The 12,619-nt window shown below is 31.9% G+C and overlaps 1 protein-coding gene across 1 annotated transcript in view; it reads left to right on the forward strand.

The window, feature by feature from the left end:
* LOC125053315 overlaps positions 1-11,298 on the forward strand; it is a 48,315-nt gene extending 37,017 nt beyond the window's left edge. Inside the window, exons 5-8 of the mRNA XM_047654635.1 lie at positions 2,869-2,977; positions 3,691-3,837; positions 8,287-8,421; positions 10,680-11,298. Coding sequence (XP_047510591.1) covers positions 2,869-2,977; positions 3,691-3,837; positions 8,287-8,421; positions 10,680-10,807 — 519 coding nt within the window. The 3' untranslated portion in view covers positions 10,808-11,298. The remainder of the gene's footprint in view (positions 1-2,868; positions 2,978-3,690; positions 3,838-8,286; positions 8,422-10,679) is intronic.
* Positions 11,299-12,619: the final 1,321 nt, after the last annotated feature.

A 12,619-nucleotide genomic window follows, 5' to 3' on the forward strand; every position in this document is an offset into this window, starting at 1 on the left:
CGGACAATTATGACCGCTGCCGAAAACATAACCTTTTTTCTATTTATTCTACTCGTACAGTCCAGCGTCAGCACGCTCTCAGTCCCCGTTTGCTCTCGCAGCTTAACAATTTTTCTCGACTCTTTGCCAGGGAGCGAAAAAACGTAAAACGTACTTAAACGATTAATAGCAACACTTTTTATAATACTTTTTGCCTAAATTTTGGCTGTTATGCTGTCAATAATTAAATTTTACTGTCTGTCTTATCTGTATCCTTAACATCCTCCTTAAATATGTTAAATGTTTTTTTTTTTGAAGTTATACTTCTTTAGGCGCGTTATGAAAAATTGATAAGAGTAAAATTTTACGATGCGCGCGCACCGTGACACAAAATTAACAGAATGAAGTTGCCCACGGAAGATGCTACGGCATTGGACATTCGAATAATAATAGAATTTATGTTACACTTAATGTAAGAGAATAATAATAAATATTTATTTATTTAATTTTTTAAATGTAAACTGAACTTTATTGACTATAATGACTCCTTTTCTAGTCTTTGATTATTTAATTGTAATCAATTATTTGCATGCAATCAAAAACAATTTTTAATAATACTAAAGAAGTTTAATTTCTTACGCGCGTACATAAGTACACGCACCCTTTTTTATTTGATGTTGTTTAAATATTTTTAGCATTACAGTTATATTTAGACCTTCGAATATGTTGGGTGGGAATTCCTTCCTAGAAGAGCTTTGTTATAAATTAAGGGTTCAAAGTAAAGAGGCGGTACTAGGGGGGTTTACATCAACCAATTGGTGCACATATACCGGCCATGAAGCTTGTTACTTTTGATATATTGGACGACGTTACATCGCCAATAGAGATTCTAAGTTATAAAGTTCCAAGCAAATATGCAAAAATCTTTAAAGGACAAATTTTTGCTCCTACGTCTACCATTTAAGTACGCTACATGTACCTAACTTTTATTTTCCCATACGTAACACATCTGAAATATATGTCTTAAGAAATATCAATTAATCTTCAAATGATCGAAATATGGCACCAGTAAATGTTTTCAATTCCTCAGCCTAATTGTTTTGCAAAGTTCAATAGAATTTCAGTTTTGTTTAACTTACGAATCCATCTTGTAGATTGAATTCGTTGAGCTCAAATATAATTGCCTTTGAGTTGTGCTGATGAACAGAGTTGTAATATACGCATTGTCAGGTTCGTGCAGGGATTAAGTTGGCATGTTGAGCAATATCGATCTAATGCTTAAAGTACGGTAATCGGTTCTTGGTAAACACTAACTCGTAAATCATGATGGACAATGGACATAGAAGAATTATCATTTATATACCTACAAAAAAGAATGATCAAAGAAACAGATGCAATTTGATGACAACTACTATAATACATAATAGCGCTACTGATGACTTTAATTATTATTATTTTTTATTTTTTTTTATTTTAAATATATTTATTCACAAAAAAGTTACACCTTAAATCAAACCATGCCCCGCAAAACTGCTTACGCAGTTTGACTGCAGGTGACTCGCCTTAAATAAACATAACTTCTAAATCACTAAATTACTAACAATGCTACTACAACTAATACTAATACACTTAATTTACTTATAGGTTACAGCATATTTAACAAATGGTTTTTTAATAAACCTCTAAATTTATCCAATGAAGTCTCACGTCTTATGTCCTCGGGTAAACTATTGAGCAAGTATGGAATCCGCTTCTTCAACGTTCTATCTCCATAATAATTTTGCACCATGGGTATTTCAAATTTACCTTTGGACATTGACCTTGTGTCAGTTATATGATGCACCAAACTAGTAAAACGATCCCGCTTACCATGGTTATTTACAAGTACAAGGAATCTATGTTTCAGGCTAGCCGGTAAAATTTTACATATTTTGAATAGTTTATAATAATCTCCTTTACATTGATTCCTTGTCTTTTTATTTACTAGTAATTTTAAAAATCTTATTTGTAATGATTCTACTTTATCAATGTATGTTTTAAATAATTTTATGTAAGGCAAGTATACTAGGGCTGTCAGTAAGATAGATAATTAGTTGTTTATGTTATCAGTGCGCTTCAATTGAAAACCCTAGTCATTTAGAACTTTGCTACAACCTAAAAATAAATAATACACAGTTTCAGTACCTTAATTATGGAAAGAAAAATAAAACGAAATATTACAATTTTCGTTTTGATTAGCAGAGTACTTTAACAATTAAAACCGTCTGTTCTCATTAAATATATTTGAAGTCATACTAAAAGTAAAAACAGTAAAAACTGAGACAATACATTTACATTTATTTTGAAGTGAAACTTCTTTAGGCGCATGAGGGCGGATGAAACGCAATAATGATAATATTCGCGTCACGAAGATGTGCAGCGTTTTTATCAAAGAAAAGGGAGAGAGAGCGAGAAGAAAATTAAAATTTCGTAAAGATAATTTATAAAATATTAGTATTTTATATATTTTTCAAAATAATTTATTGAATTCTCAAATGACGAATTGTAAATTAAAATTCCACTTGTTTTTATTATCGAAGAAAAAAATTTATAATTTGTATTAATTTTCGACACTTAATATTTTGATGACAATTAATCATTAAAGTCCTAATATATCTTTTTCCCTCCCCCTAAGTCTCGGAAATCTAAAATTTGAGTTTTTAATAAATATGAACAAGATTATTTTGCCAAAAAAGTTTCACTTCCGACATGTGTACTTTGTACGCACGCACATTTTTTTTTAATAAGGTTTTGTACTTATACTCAAACGATATGCTTGCAATAAAACCATTTCCTTTCTTCAGAATTCCACACTTAACAGCGAAGTCATCCATATAAATTTGTTACCAGGATTGGGCGTTACATATCCGGTTTGCGACATCAGCGGATGGGGGCTTCTACGAGTGCCAGGTCCCCACACATCCGCCAACGAGCATTTTCTTCAAACTTGTACTAGTGGGTGAGTCACCATCGTCCAAATAGCGTTTAACGAAAATAGACAATTAATTATACATCTTATATTTGTATAGTGCCTGTGTGTCGATTGTGATAAAAAAAGCTGATAATTAAAAATAAGTTTAAAGATTTAGTTATTTTCATATATATATACGTAATTAAACACTAGCTGACCCGGCCAACTTCGTACCGCCTAACAGTCGATTATTGATTTTTTTTATTTTTGTAATACTTATTCTGCTATTAGAGACACCAGGTCAGCTAGTAATACAAAAAAAATAAAAAAATAAAGTTGATCAGTCAAAAGTAATTCATTATGTCTAAAAAAAAAAGTTATAAAACATTTAAAATTCTTTTTTTACCTTGGAACCCCTCCACTAATACTTGAACTTCATGGTATGGTATTAAAGTTCAAATTGACTTTTAAGTATTATTACGAATCCTTTGTATGGGAATATAGAAAAGTGTAGTGTAGTGTTTTTAGGCTTTTTAAGTCAATTTCTTTCAATATTTCTCCCTAAGAAAGGGAGAAAAAAAAGAAAATTTTTCTCCTCGTACTTCAAGGTGTATTATAAAAAAATAATTTGCGAAATCGGTTCAGCTGCTATCGAGATTTGTGCTTACCAACACATTCAGAAATTCATTTTTATACTATAGATTGAAATAATTCTAAAAATGTCTGAAAGTACTTAATCATAAATTAATTTTATTTTACAGCTGCCTACGCAGAAATTGTGGGTGAATCAGAAAAGATAATTCATGAGGGTTCCATGCTAAAGCTTATCTGTGTCGTGAAAAGATCTACTGAACCACCTTCTTACGTCTTCTGGTACTTCGAGAACAGAATGATAAATTATGATTTAAGTGAGTATTTTACATGCCTTTTTAAGTATAGATTGCATAAGTCAGGAATATTTTAAAGCCAGATTGTGATGCTGGCTACGCGAGAAGCCAGTCGCGCTACTTACTCCAATATTATCCTGAAATATATACAGGCAAAACGCTCCCGCAGCTCTCGCTTCATCTTCCTTCTTGTCAAATCTTAGATTTACAAATTCAACTATTTCAATTGTCTGTTTCGAAATCTGCTGAACTGAAAAGAGAACGTGTATTTCTCTAACTAAACTAAAGTTTTGGAATTATTTTTTTAAGTGTTCATTATTAATTTACTAAGTGTGGTACATTTTTACTATAGGCTTCTTTAGTACGAAAAAGCATAAATAACAATACAATCTATACAAAATCGATTATCATTGTAACTAGTCTGGCCATAAATACATAAAAACTTTTCTTTTTTTTGAATTTTTGAATTATTTTGTATTTGGAACACGTTTATTATTTTAAAAACTTCTTTCGATTTTGCGCCATTTCGCATATTTTTTCGTGTTCATTATCAAATTACAATATGGAATGGGATGTTAAAGAAAATAGGATTGCAGTGCAAAGTGGGTATGAAGCCGTCGGTCATTCCAGACACTTCAGAAGCGAGAATGACATAACTTTACATTTGTTTCTGATTAGACAAGCGGAAAAAATATCATGACGTAACATGGGACGCAAGACGCGCTATTGTTTTGTTTTAAACTTTTTCTTACAAGATAGACTGGTTTTAATAAATGTTAATGTAAAGGGTTTATTCGAATTTAATAATAATTATAAATACAACTAAAAGCTAATCATGAACGCTTTGTGACGCTAAGTATAAAGCTTAGGTTTCCTAGAAAAACGGTGCCGTTATCCAACGGCCGTAATGTAACGTTGGGTGACGTCACCCATACTTGTCTATAAATAACATCGGAGTAGGTTTTCTAGAGAACGTTGAGTGTCACCGTAACGTCAAATAGTGGTGCTGTCATTTGCATGACGGCCGTCATAGCGGTGATAAACATTAGTTCAACGTTTTTCCCGTGTAGCGGTGCCCATATTGAATTAATACCGTGAGTGAAAACGTGACTTGGACGAGCGAAAATGATGTTTTTTTTTAATTATGTTAAAAAGTGAAGACGGCCGTTATTAACAACCGTAAAATGACGGCCGTTAGTTAACGGCACCGGCACTTTTCTAGGAAACTTAAGCTTAAGGAACATGCAACACGACTTGACGAAACTAAACTGTGCTAAAACACTGAGCTTGTTTTAAATTAGTTTACAGTCTAATATATAAATATTATAATATAAATAAACTGGTTGAGAGTAGCAAGCATCCACTGGAAGGAATTGGAGGAGGCCTATGCCAAAAGGCACACCTAACTTAGGGATCTAAGTTGTAACCCTACGTTTAGGAATAAAAGGCTATTATTATTATTATTATATAAATAAACTTAGATAATATGAGTATCAAATAGCACGGAATGTTTTGTCCCGTTTATTTATTAGTAATACGGCACAAGAGTGACAAAGAATATTTAATTTGAAAAATATTGAGTTACGCAAAAATTTTAAATAATTATTTAATACATAATAAAAATCATATATAATAGATTCTCATTGTTTAGTACACCCTCTACACTTCACAAGTCAAACACAATATTATTTCTGAGAAAAGCGGTGTTTGTGTTCGTTGGTTCATGTATTGTTGTTATGTGCTTAGGAAATTGAACAGAAATATAATAGCAGGAACAACTTAGATTGTATTAATTACCAGTGTTATGTTGTAGTAATTGTTTGGCTAAAATAGCTAGAGAAAATAGAGCAGTTTCTAGTTACAAGTTTAGAACTCAGCCGTAATTACCCTTATATTTCATATTACATCAGTTTTAGTAATTTTCGTTTATTTACAATAAGTGAAACTTATGAGCTAAAGTGTGGATACTAAAATCCATTGGCGCAAAACAGGGATTCAAACTGTTCCACTATGCACTGCACTAAAAAACGTTAATCACAATGGATTTTTATGGAGATTTATTGGATACTTAATGTCCAAATCAATTCGGTTTTGTCGGTTGATCGTCAGTTACAAAACCCTCAAATAGATATTAACTGATTTGCCTGTCTCACTCTAGTATTACTTTCCAATTTAAACATAACAAAATATTGATGTAAGTCTCCAAGTTTAAGATCGCGTCCAAATTCCAAATCATTCTTTTATAAACTCAAAGATCATTTTCAGATATATTTGGTAGCTCTTGTAAATATGATGGCTCTAAAAGTTAGTTTTGAGACTATGCGCATATGTATGCATCTGTATTTCTCCCGTATGTCAAAAAAAAATTCGATTGGATACGCGAGTCAGACTAAGCGCTAATCGTCGACTCTAGCCGTCATATTCATAAATACGCAAGCGTTTATTTCATATCGAAAACACAATCAAATAGAAAGAGAAAAAAATACATCATAATACCTAGTCATAACCATCACCTTGATGGCTGGAAGTCTTCTACAGTCCGTTTCACAAGGCACTTTCTTTTGCGAACTAGTGAACTGTGGAATCGACTCCCGGTGGGGGTCTTTTCTGGGAGATACAACCTCCAACGTTAGAGTGTACTCCTCCCGTAAAGGCCGGCAACGCACTCACTAAAAATGGGCTGCGATGACTGCCTTTTATAGGCTCGTTTGCCCCCTATTATATTTAAAAACAAATCAATTCGACTCATTCAAAATTTGTCCCAACAATCTAATCATCAATAGAAATCAAGGTTTTATAGGAATTATCTATTATTAATATTATAATTTTATATATTATCAAAACCTATAAGGGAACTGTATATTAATAAAATTTCAATTTTGTAATTTTTTAAATCGATCATTCGAAATTCAAACTTATCACCCAATTTAGGTCAGTTTGCAATTTACTCACTGACCAGGATTTACCTAATTTTGCGTCAATGATTTATATTACCCATACAAAGCTACAAATTTGTAACTACTTCAACGAGTAATTCAAATCAATCGGAAATGTTTGAACAGAACAATTAAGTGGCAATTTATAATACGGATTAGTTAATAGGCAATAATCAAGGGGGTAATTTATCGAATTATTTTAGGTAGACGATGGATTCGTTGGGTTGTGAAGCAAATAGTAGCTTACTATAAATATTCTACGACTTAATTATCTATGTCCCCCGTGTAATTCCACGGGTAAGTCCACGTGGTGGTTTGCTGGAGAATATTCTAGATTATTCTTGTAAAAGGTGAAGTCTCGTTCAACATTATTTCAAGAAATTTTTGTTTAGTGTACACTAAGTGTACTTGAAGTCTACGAAGCACCACTTAGCAGCAAGAGGCTGATATATTTTAAGACGAAATATACAAATTTGATGCTTTTCTGAATTTGTCCGAACTTTCGCGAGTGTTTGGGAAATATGTCTTCTACTCATACTTCACTTATGATAAATGAAAATGAATCACAAAATATGTTGCTAGGCACGAAAATAGTTAAAAAAACACTTTTGTTTTATTTAGTACCTACTTAGATTTTTATTCCGGAAACAGCGAACGGTATCTATGGGATAGCATTTCAAAATGTTTCAAATGATGGTATACAGTAGCTACTATAAAGGATGGTTAAATATAAAATTTTGCGGGGGCAGCTAGTTTAATAATAGATTTTGGATCCCATTACAAAAAAATAATGGTATTATCTAAGAAAATAATCATGTAATCACGATGACTCATTGGTCTAGTGGTTAGTACCCCTGACTGCGAATCCATGGGTCCCGGGTTCGATCCCCGGCTGAGACAAACATCGATGTGATGAGCATTTGGTGTTGTGCTTAGGTCTTGGGTGTTTAAATATGTATTTATATGTCTATCTATCTATAATATGTATGTATATCCGTTGCCTAGTACCCATAACACAAGCTTCACCAGCTTAGCATGGGACTAGGTCAATTGGTGTGAATTGTATTTATAAAAAATAAAAAAAATGTAATAAATTCGCTTTTCCAGCCAATACACGAGTTAAACTTAAAAAGGTTCCCACCGACGTTTATATATTATAAGCATATATCGAATATTTATGATAAGCTAACATCATACATGAGCCTTATTTATTAAAGCCTTATTAAATAAACCTCTTTCCGCAAATAAATATAATATTATTTGCCTTTACATTGCTCGCGGGCTATTTTTACTTTGATGTATCCATCAGGCATTACGATTTTCTTTACAAATAAAACAGAAACTGTAGATATACTTGTTTTTATTTTCAGTAATCTTTTAGCCTTTAAAATTAAAACTAATAACAATTGAAAACAATATTTTATTATTGATAAGAAACGTTTTATAAATTAACTATCAGAATTTTTTTAAATCAGAACTTTTATTCTGATCATTATTTGCATCAACTGTTACAATATGAACTTTTTTGAACTAGATGGCGTGAGTGTCCACAATGGCAGGCACACCAGTGAGCTTGTGATTGGTAAAGCTGAACCTCGCCACGCCGGAAATTACACTTGCGTACCAGCCAACGCGCGCGCAGCGTCTGTAACTGTACATGTAGTGCAAAGTAAGTAAGATTTGTATGTATATGTCATATAGTTCACATATAATAGGGTTAATATTCCGTATCGCGGCACCAGCGATTTTGAGGCTGATTTTTTTTTTATGACTTCGTCATCAGTTCTCAGCACCATAACTAGATGGCGCATGACCTTTTTTTCCAAAAAAAAGTACCCAAAACCGAATCAGAGCACCCCACTATCGACGTGGTCTTGTCTGCCTTACCCCTAGAGTGTATATAGAAAATCGGAGGCGCGGAGTTAGAGCAGCCCTCACCCGCTGTAACAAAGCACAGGCATAAATGTGCTTTGGTACGCAAGGGCGGAGCGGCTGCATTTCCCGCAGTGCCGGAGCTGTCCAAAAAACCAATATTAATATTGTTCGGTTCGGTTAGGTTAGTAAATTAATTTTCTTTAAATAAATTGAATTTTTTATTTCATGCCTCATCATAACAATACTAGTTATGATGTTTGCAGATCATAACGCGACTGTAAAAAAAATCAGCCTCAAAATCGCTGGTGCCGCGATACGGAATATTTACCAATAATAGTATTATACATAGGGACTTAAGTTGGTCATAAAATGTTCTACTTACGAGTACATACTTAATTTACATAAATAGCTTCCCAAATAAAAGTTAAGAATATATATGACTCTTAATATTTAAATTTATGTGTGCTTGTTTTATATTATTTAATCTATTTTATCGATGTCGTAATTGATTATTTTATACACCTATTTTTAGTTTTAATTATTTAAATTACTGTCTCCTTAGTCCTTATATATTTAAGACTTTCGAAGGCCTAACAGGTATTGTCCTCGCATAAATCAGGCAACAGTTAATTTAAAAAAGGCATTTTCAACATTGGAATATTTTAAATTTGACCCAATTTCATACAGACGTCAACTGTTATAGAAATCATAGAACAATATATACGAATTGCCCCGAAAAAGAAATCGCTATTTGTAACGCTGGAAGCGTTGCAGTTTTCAGAAATAAACCAAACATAAATGGCTTTCAGTTTTGCTTTACCACAGCTGGAGCATGTCAAGCATTTATACGAAAGCGTCTCATTTTCATCAACATCCCCATTAACAAGTAGTTAAATAACTGCAAGTTTTAAGTATTCTGTTTATAAAGCGATCATTTTAGCGACTTTTATTTTAAATACTTTTGAAATAGTATAAACTTTATTAAGCATGAAATACACTGTTAACAATAAACAAGACTATATAATATTAACATACATTATCATACCTCTTTACATTAATTATAAGTATGTTTTGTTAAGTTTATCGTGATTGGTCTTGGTGACATTAAAATCTGTTGAATTTTACGACTTAGAACTGTGTTCATTAAATTATAGTATATATTATGACATGGTACTACAAAATATATTGTTTAGGTCTATATATATTCAATAATACTGTACATAATATACATAAGAATGCCTGGCATAATGTAAGACGTTCAAAAAATAAATGTGTGCATTTTGTCCGGGATAAATGAGTTCGGTATCATTGATTGCGAAAAAGTAGTTTTTTGAGTTTTTCCTAAGGGTGCGTACAGACTATGTAACATATTATATAACTTGTGTTTTATAACACGTCCACATTATGTACCTTGTTATTCAACATTATAACATAAAACAATACTGTACACATTAGAATAACAATGCAATATAACAATGTTATATAACCATTTTAAATAACAAAAGAAAAACAAAAAAACGTGGATGCTGGGTTCGTAGCATACATATCAATAACATGTTATTATAACATGTTTTAAAACATCCACATTATCTGAAACATGTTGTATAGCAATGTTGTATAACATGTTATGTTATATAGTCTGTACGCACCTTAACAAACGTACGTGCACAAACATAGTGGGGCTACGCAAAATTTGGTTCACGTTCGCGCCAAGACTAACGGTACATAGTAATAAAAATAATTAAACAGAAAATTTAAAAAATTTGGTCCCTGTGACAATGTATCTTTAGCACTGGCAGCATTTCCTCGCTGTATTGCGATACTTATTCGTTGAGCGACGAAAACACCAGCTCTGGGGTCACCCGTTCTATCTATCTATCTACGGTACATTAATTACATACTTTTTGCCAAGCCTGTTTGACATTTGTATAATCTGAAAAAAAATGGATGATCATAGGAACAATATACTCGCATAAACCATAAACCAAGAATCCATCAAAAAATTTAGATAGTTTCACAAGTGTTTAAACATAATTTATATGTTGATTACAGGCGAAACACCAGCGGCGATGCAACACGGCAACAACTATGCAACAAAGAATATCCACTACTTAAAACTTTTACTTACGGTGTTATCACTGAGAATTATTATTCAGCAAATCTCCCACGAGTTTGGATAACGATTGTATATAATTTAATTGCTATAATTTTCAAACAACTGTAGGTATATATATGTTTATTATTTTCCCCAACGTTTATTTCGAAACCGGAGCGATCTGAGGAAATATCTCATTTGGAGTGTATTGATTGTACAGTGTTTATTTATGGAATTTTCATTTATAGTTCATATATTTTTGTGTCTTTTGTTAAAGCTTGACGTCATCACGACAAGGGTAAAATCCTATTGGATTTGACATATTACACGCTTAGCGCTAAGTATCGACTGTAAGTCTAACAACTTATTGACACTCTTTAATACGTGCTATGGACGGATGGAGTGTAGTTGTATCTTAATAATAATTTTGATGAAATTATTTTTCGTTGTTTTATTTCGACTAGGTGTTTTGAAGTTTTATAACTTTGATATTTTTAATTAAATAAAATACTTCTTTGATAAAAGGCCATTTGTAGCTCATTAGCACCTGTATATAAGTATCGTTATATGGAAATATAAGATATAAGAATAATAATAGTTGTACATAAATACACTCGTGACTTATATTGCTGAAGTATTTATTAAAGTTCAATGTTAGAAAAAAAAATAATTCATATTAAGAATATATTTTAAGATTGGTTAATGATTTTTTTTATACTGTATTCATAATGAAGTCGTTTAATAATGAAACGTATACTTCTGTCGTAGATTTGCTATTTACACCTATTTTGTTTTAATTAATAGAATACCTGTTGTTCTTAATAATATATAAATATTATAATGTACAGTTAACATAATATGTCACCTTGAATCATTTTGTACATAATACACGACAATAAAGTAATTTAGCTTTCAATATAATCTGGTTGAAGATATTAATAATGAATAAGCGTGAAACCGAGAAATTGTGTTAATTTTGATGAAAATTTTATTGTTTTAGCTGAGTAATATTATTATCACCTAATGTCACCATACTTCTATATAAGAAAGTATACCGAAAAAGTACAATAATGTTTAATTATGTATATACAATGATAACTATGTAAAGGATATGTAAAATAATTGTCTGTCTTAAGATTTTAAAAATAAATAATTTTCAACTCAACGTGCCAATCTCTTTTTGTTTTATTTCCAAGCAATCTAGTTTAATGAACTAGTCCTTTAACTCTGAATGATACACTTACAAAATTACAAAAATCACAACCTGGTGGCAAAAAGAAACGTGGTAGACCGAGGCTGCTTTGATGGGATGGACTTGTCAAGGACCTAGAAACAATAGCTAACAAAAACCCATATGAAACTCCCATTAATGATGATGATGATGATAGTTCGCTTATGAACAATCAACATCCATAAATTTGGCTGCAATATTGCCCGTTTAAAATTAACTTAGTAGTAATAGACCAATTTCAATCTATTTCTAGGTATATTATGATGTCCATGAAGCAAAACAAATGATTATGAAATTTCGCATAAAAATTTTCTTATCTTCGCGTCTTTGTTTAAAATATGAAGATCATTAAGAATGGTTTCAAGCCTTACCGAATCGATACAATGACCTTGACCCGTGAAGCCTCTATGTCAAGAAGTACAAAGTTCAATCACTATGATTGGTCGTTATACTAACGGAAACACTAAACGATTTCCATGATTTTATACGCGAAGGTGAGTTTTTTGCACATAAGTGAAACTTCTGTATTAGTTTCATGATCATTTGTCAATCTAATAGGGAGGTAGGTGATCAGCCTTCTGTGCCTGACACCGTCGACTTTTTGGGTCCAAAGCAAGCCAGTTTCTTCACTATGTTTTCATTTACCGTTCGAGCGAATGCGAACCT

The sequence above is a fragment of the Pieris napi genome, chromosome 10 (assembly GCF_905475465.1).
Source record: "Pieris napi chromosome 10, ilPieNapi1.2, whole genome shotgun sequence".
Classification (NCBI taxonomy): domain Eukaryota; kingdom Metazoa; phylum Arthropoda; class Insecta; order Lepidoptera; family Pieridae; genus Pieris; species Pieris napi.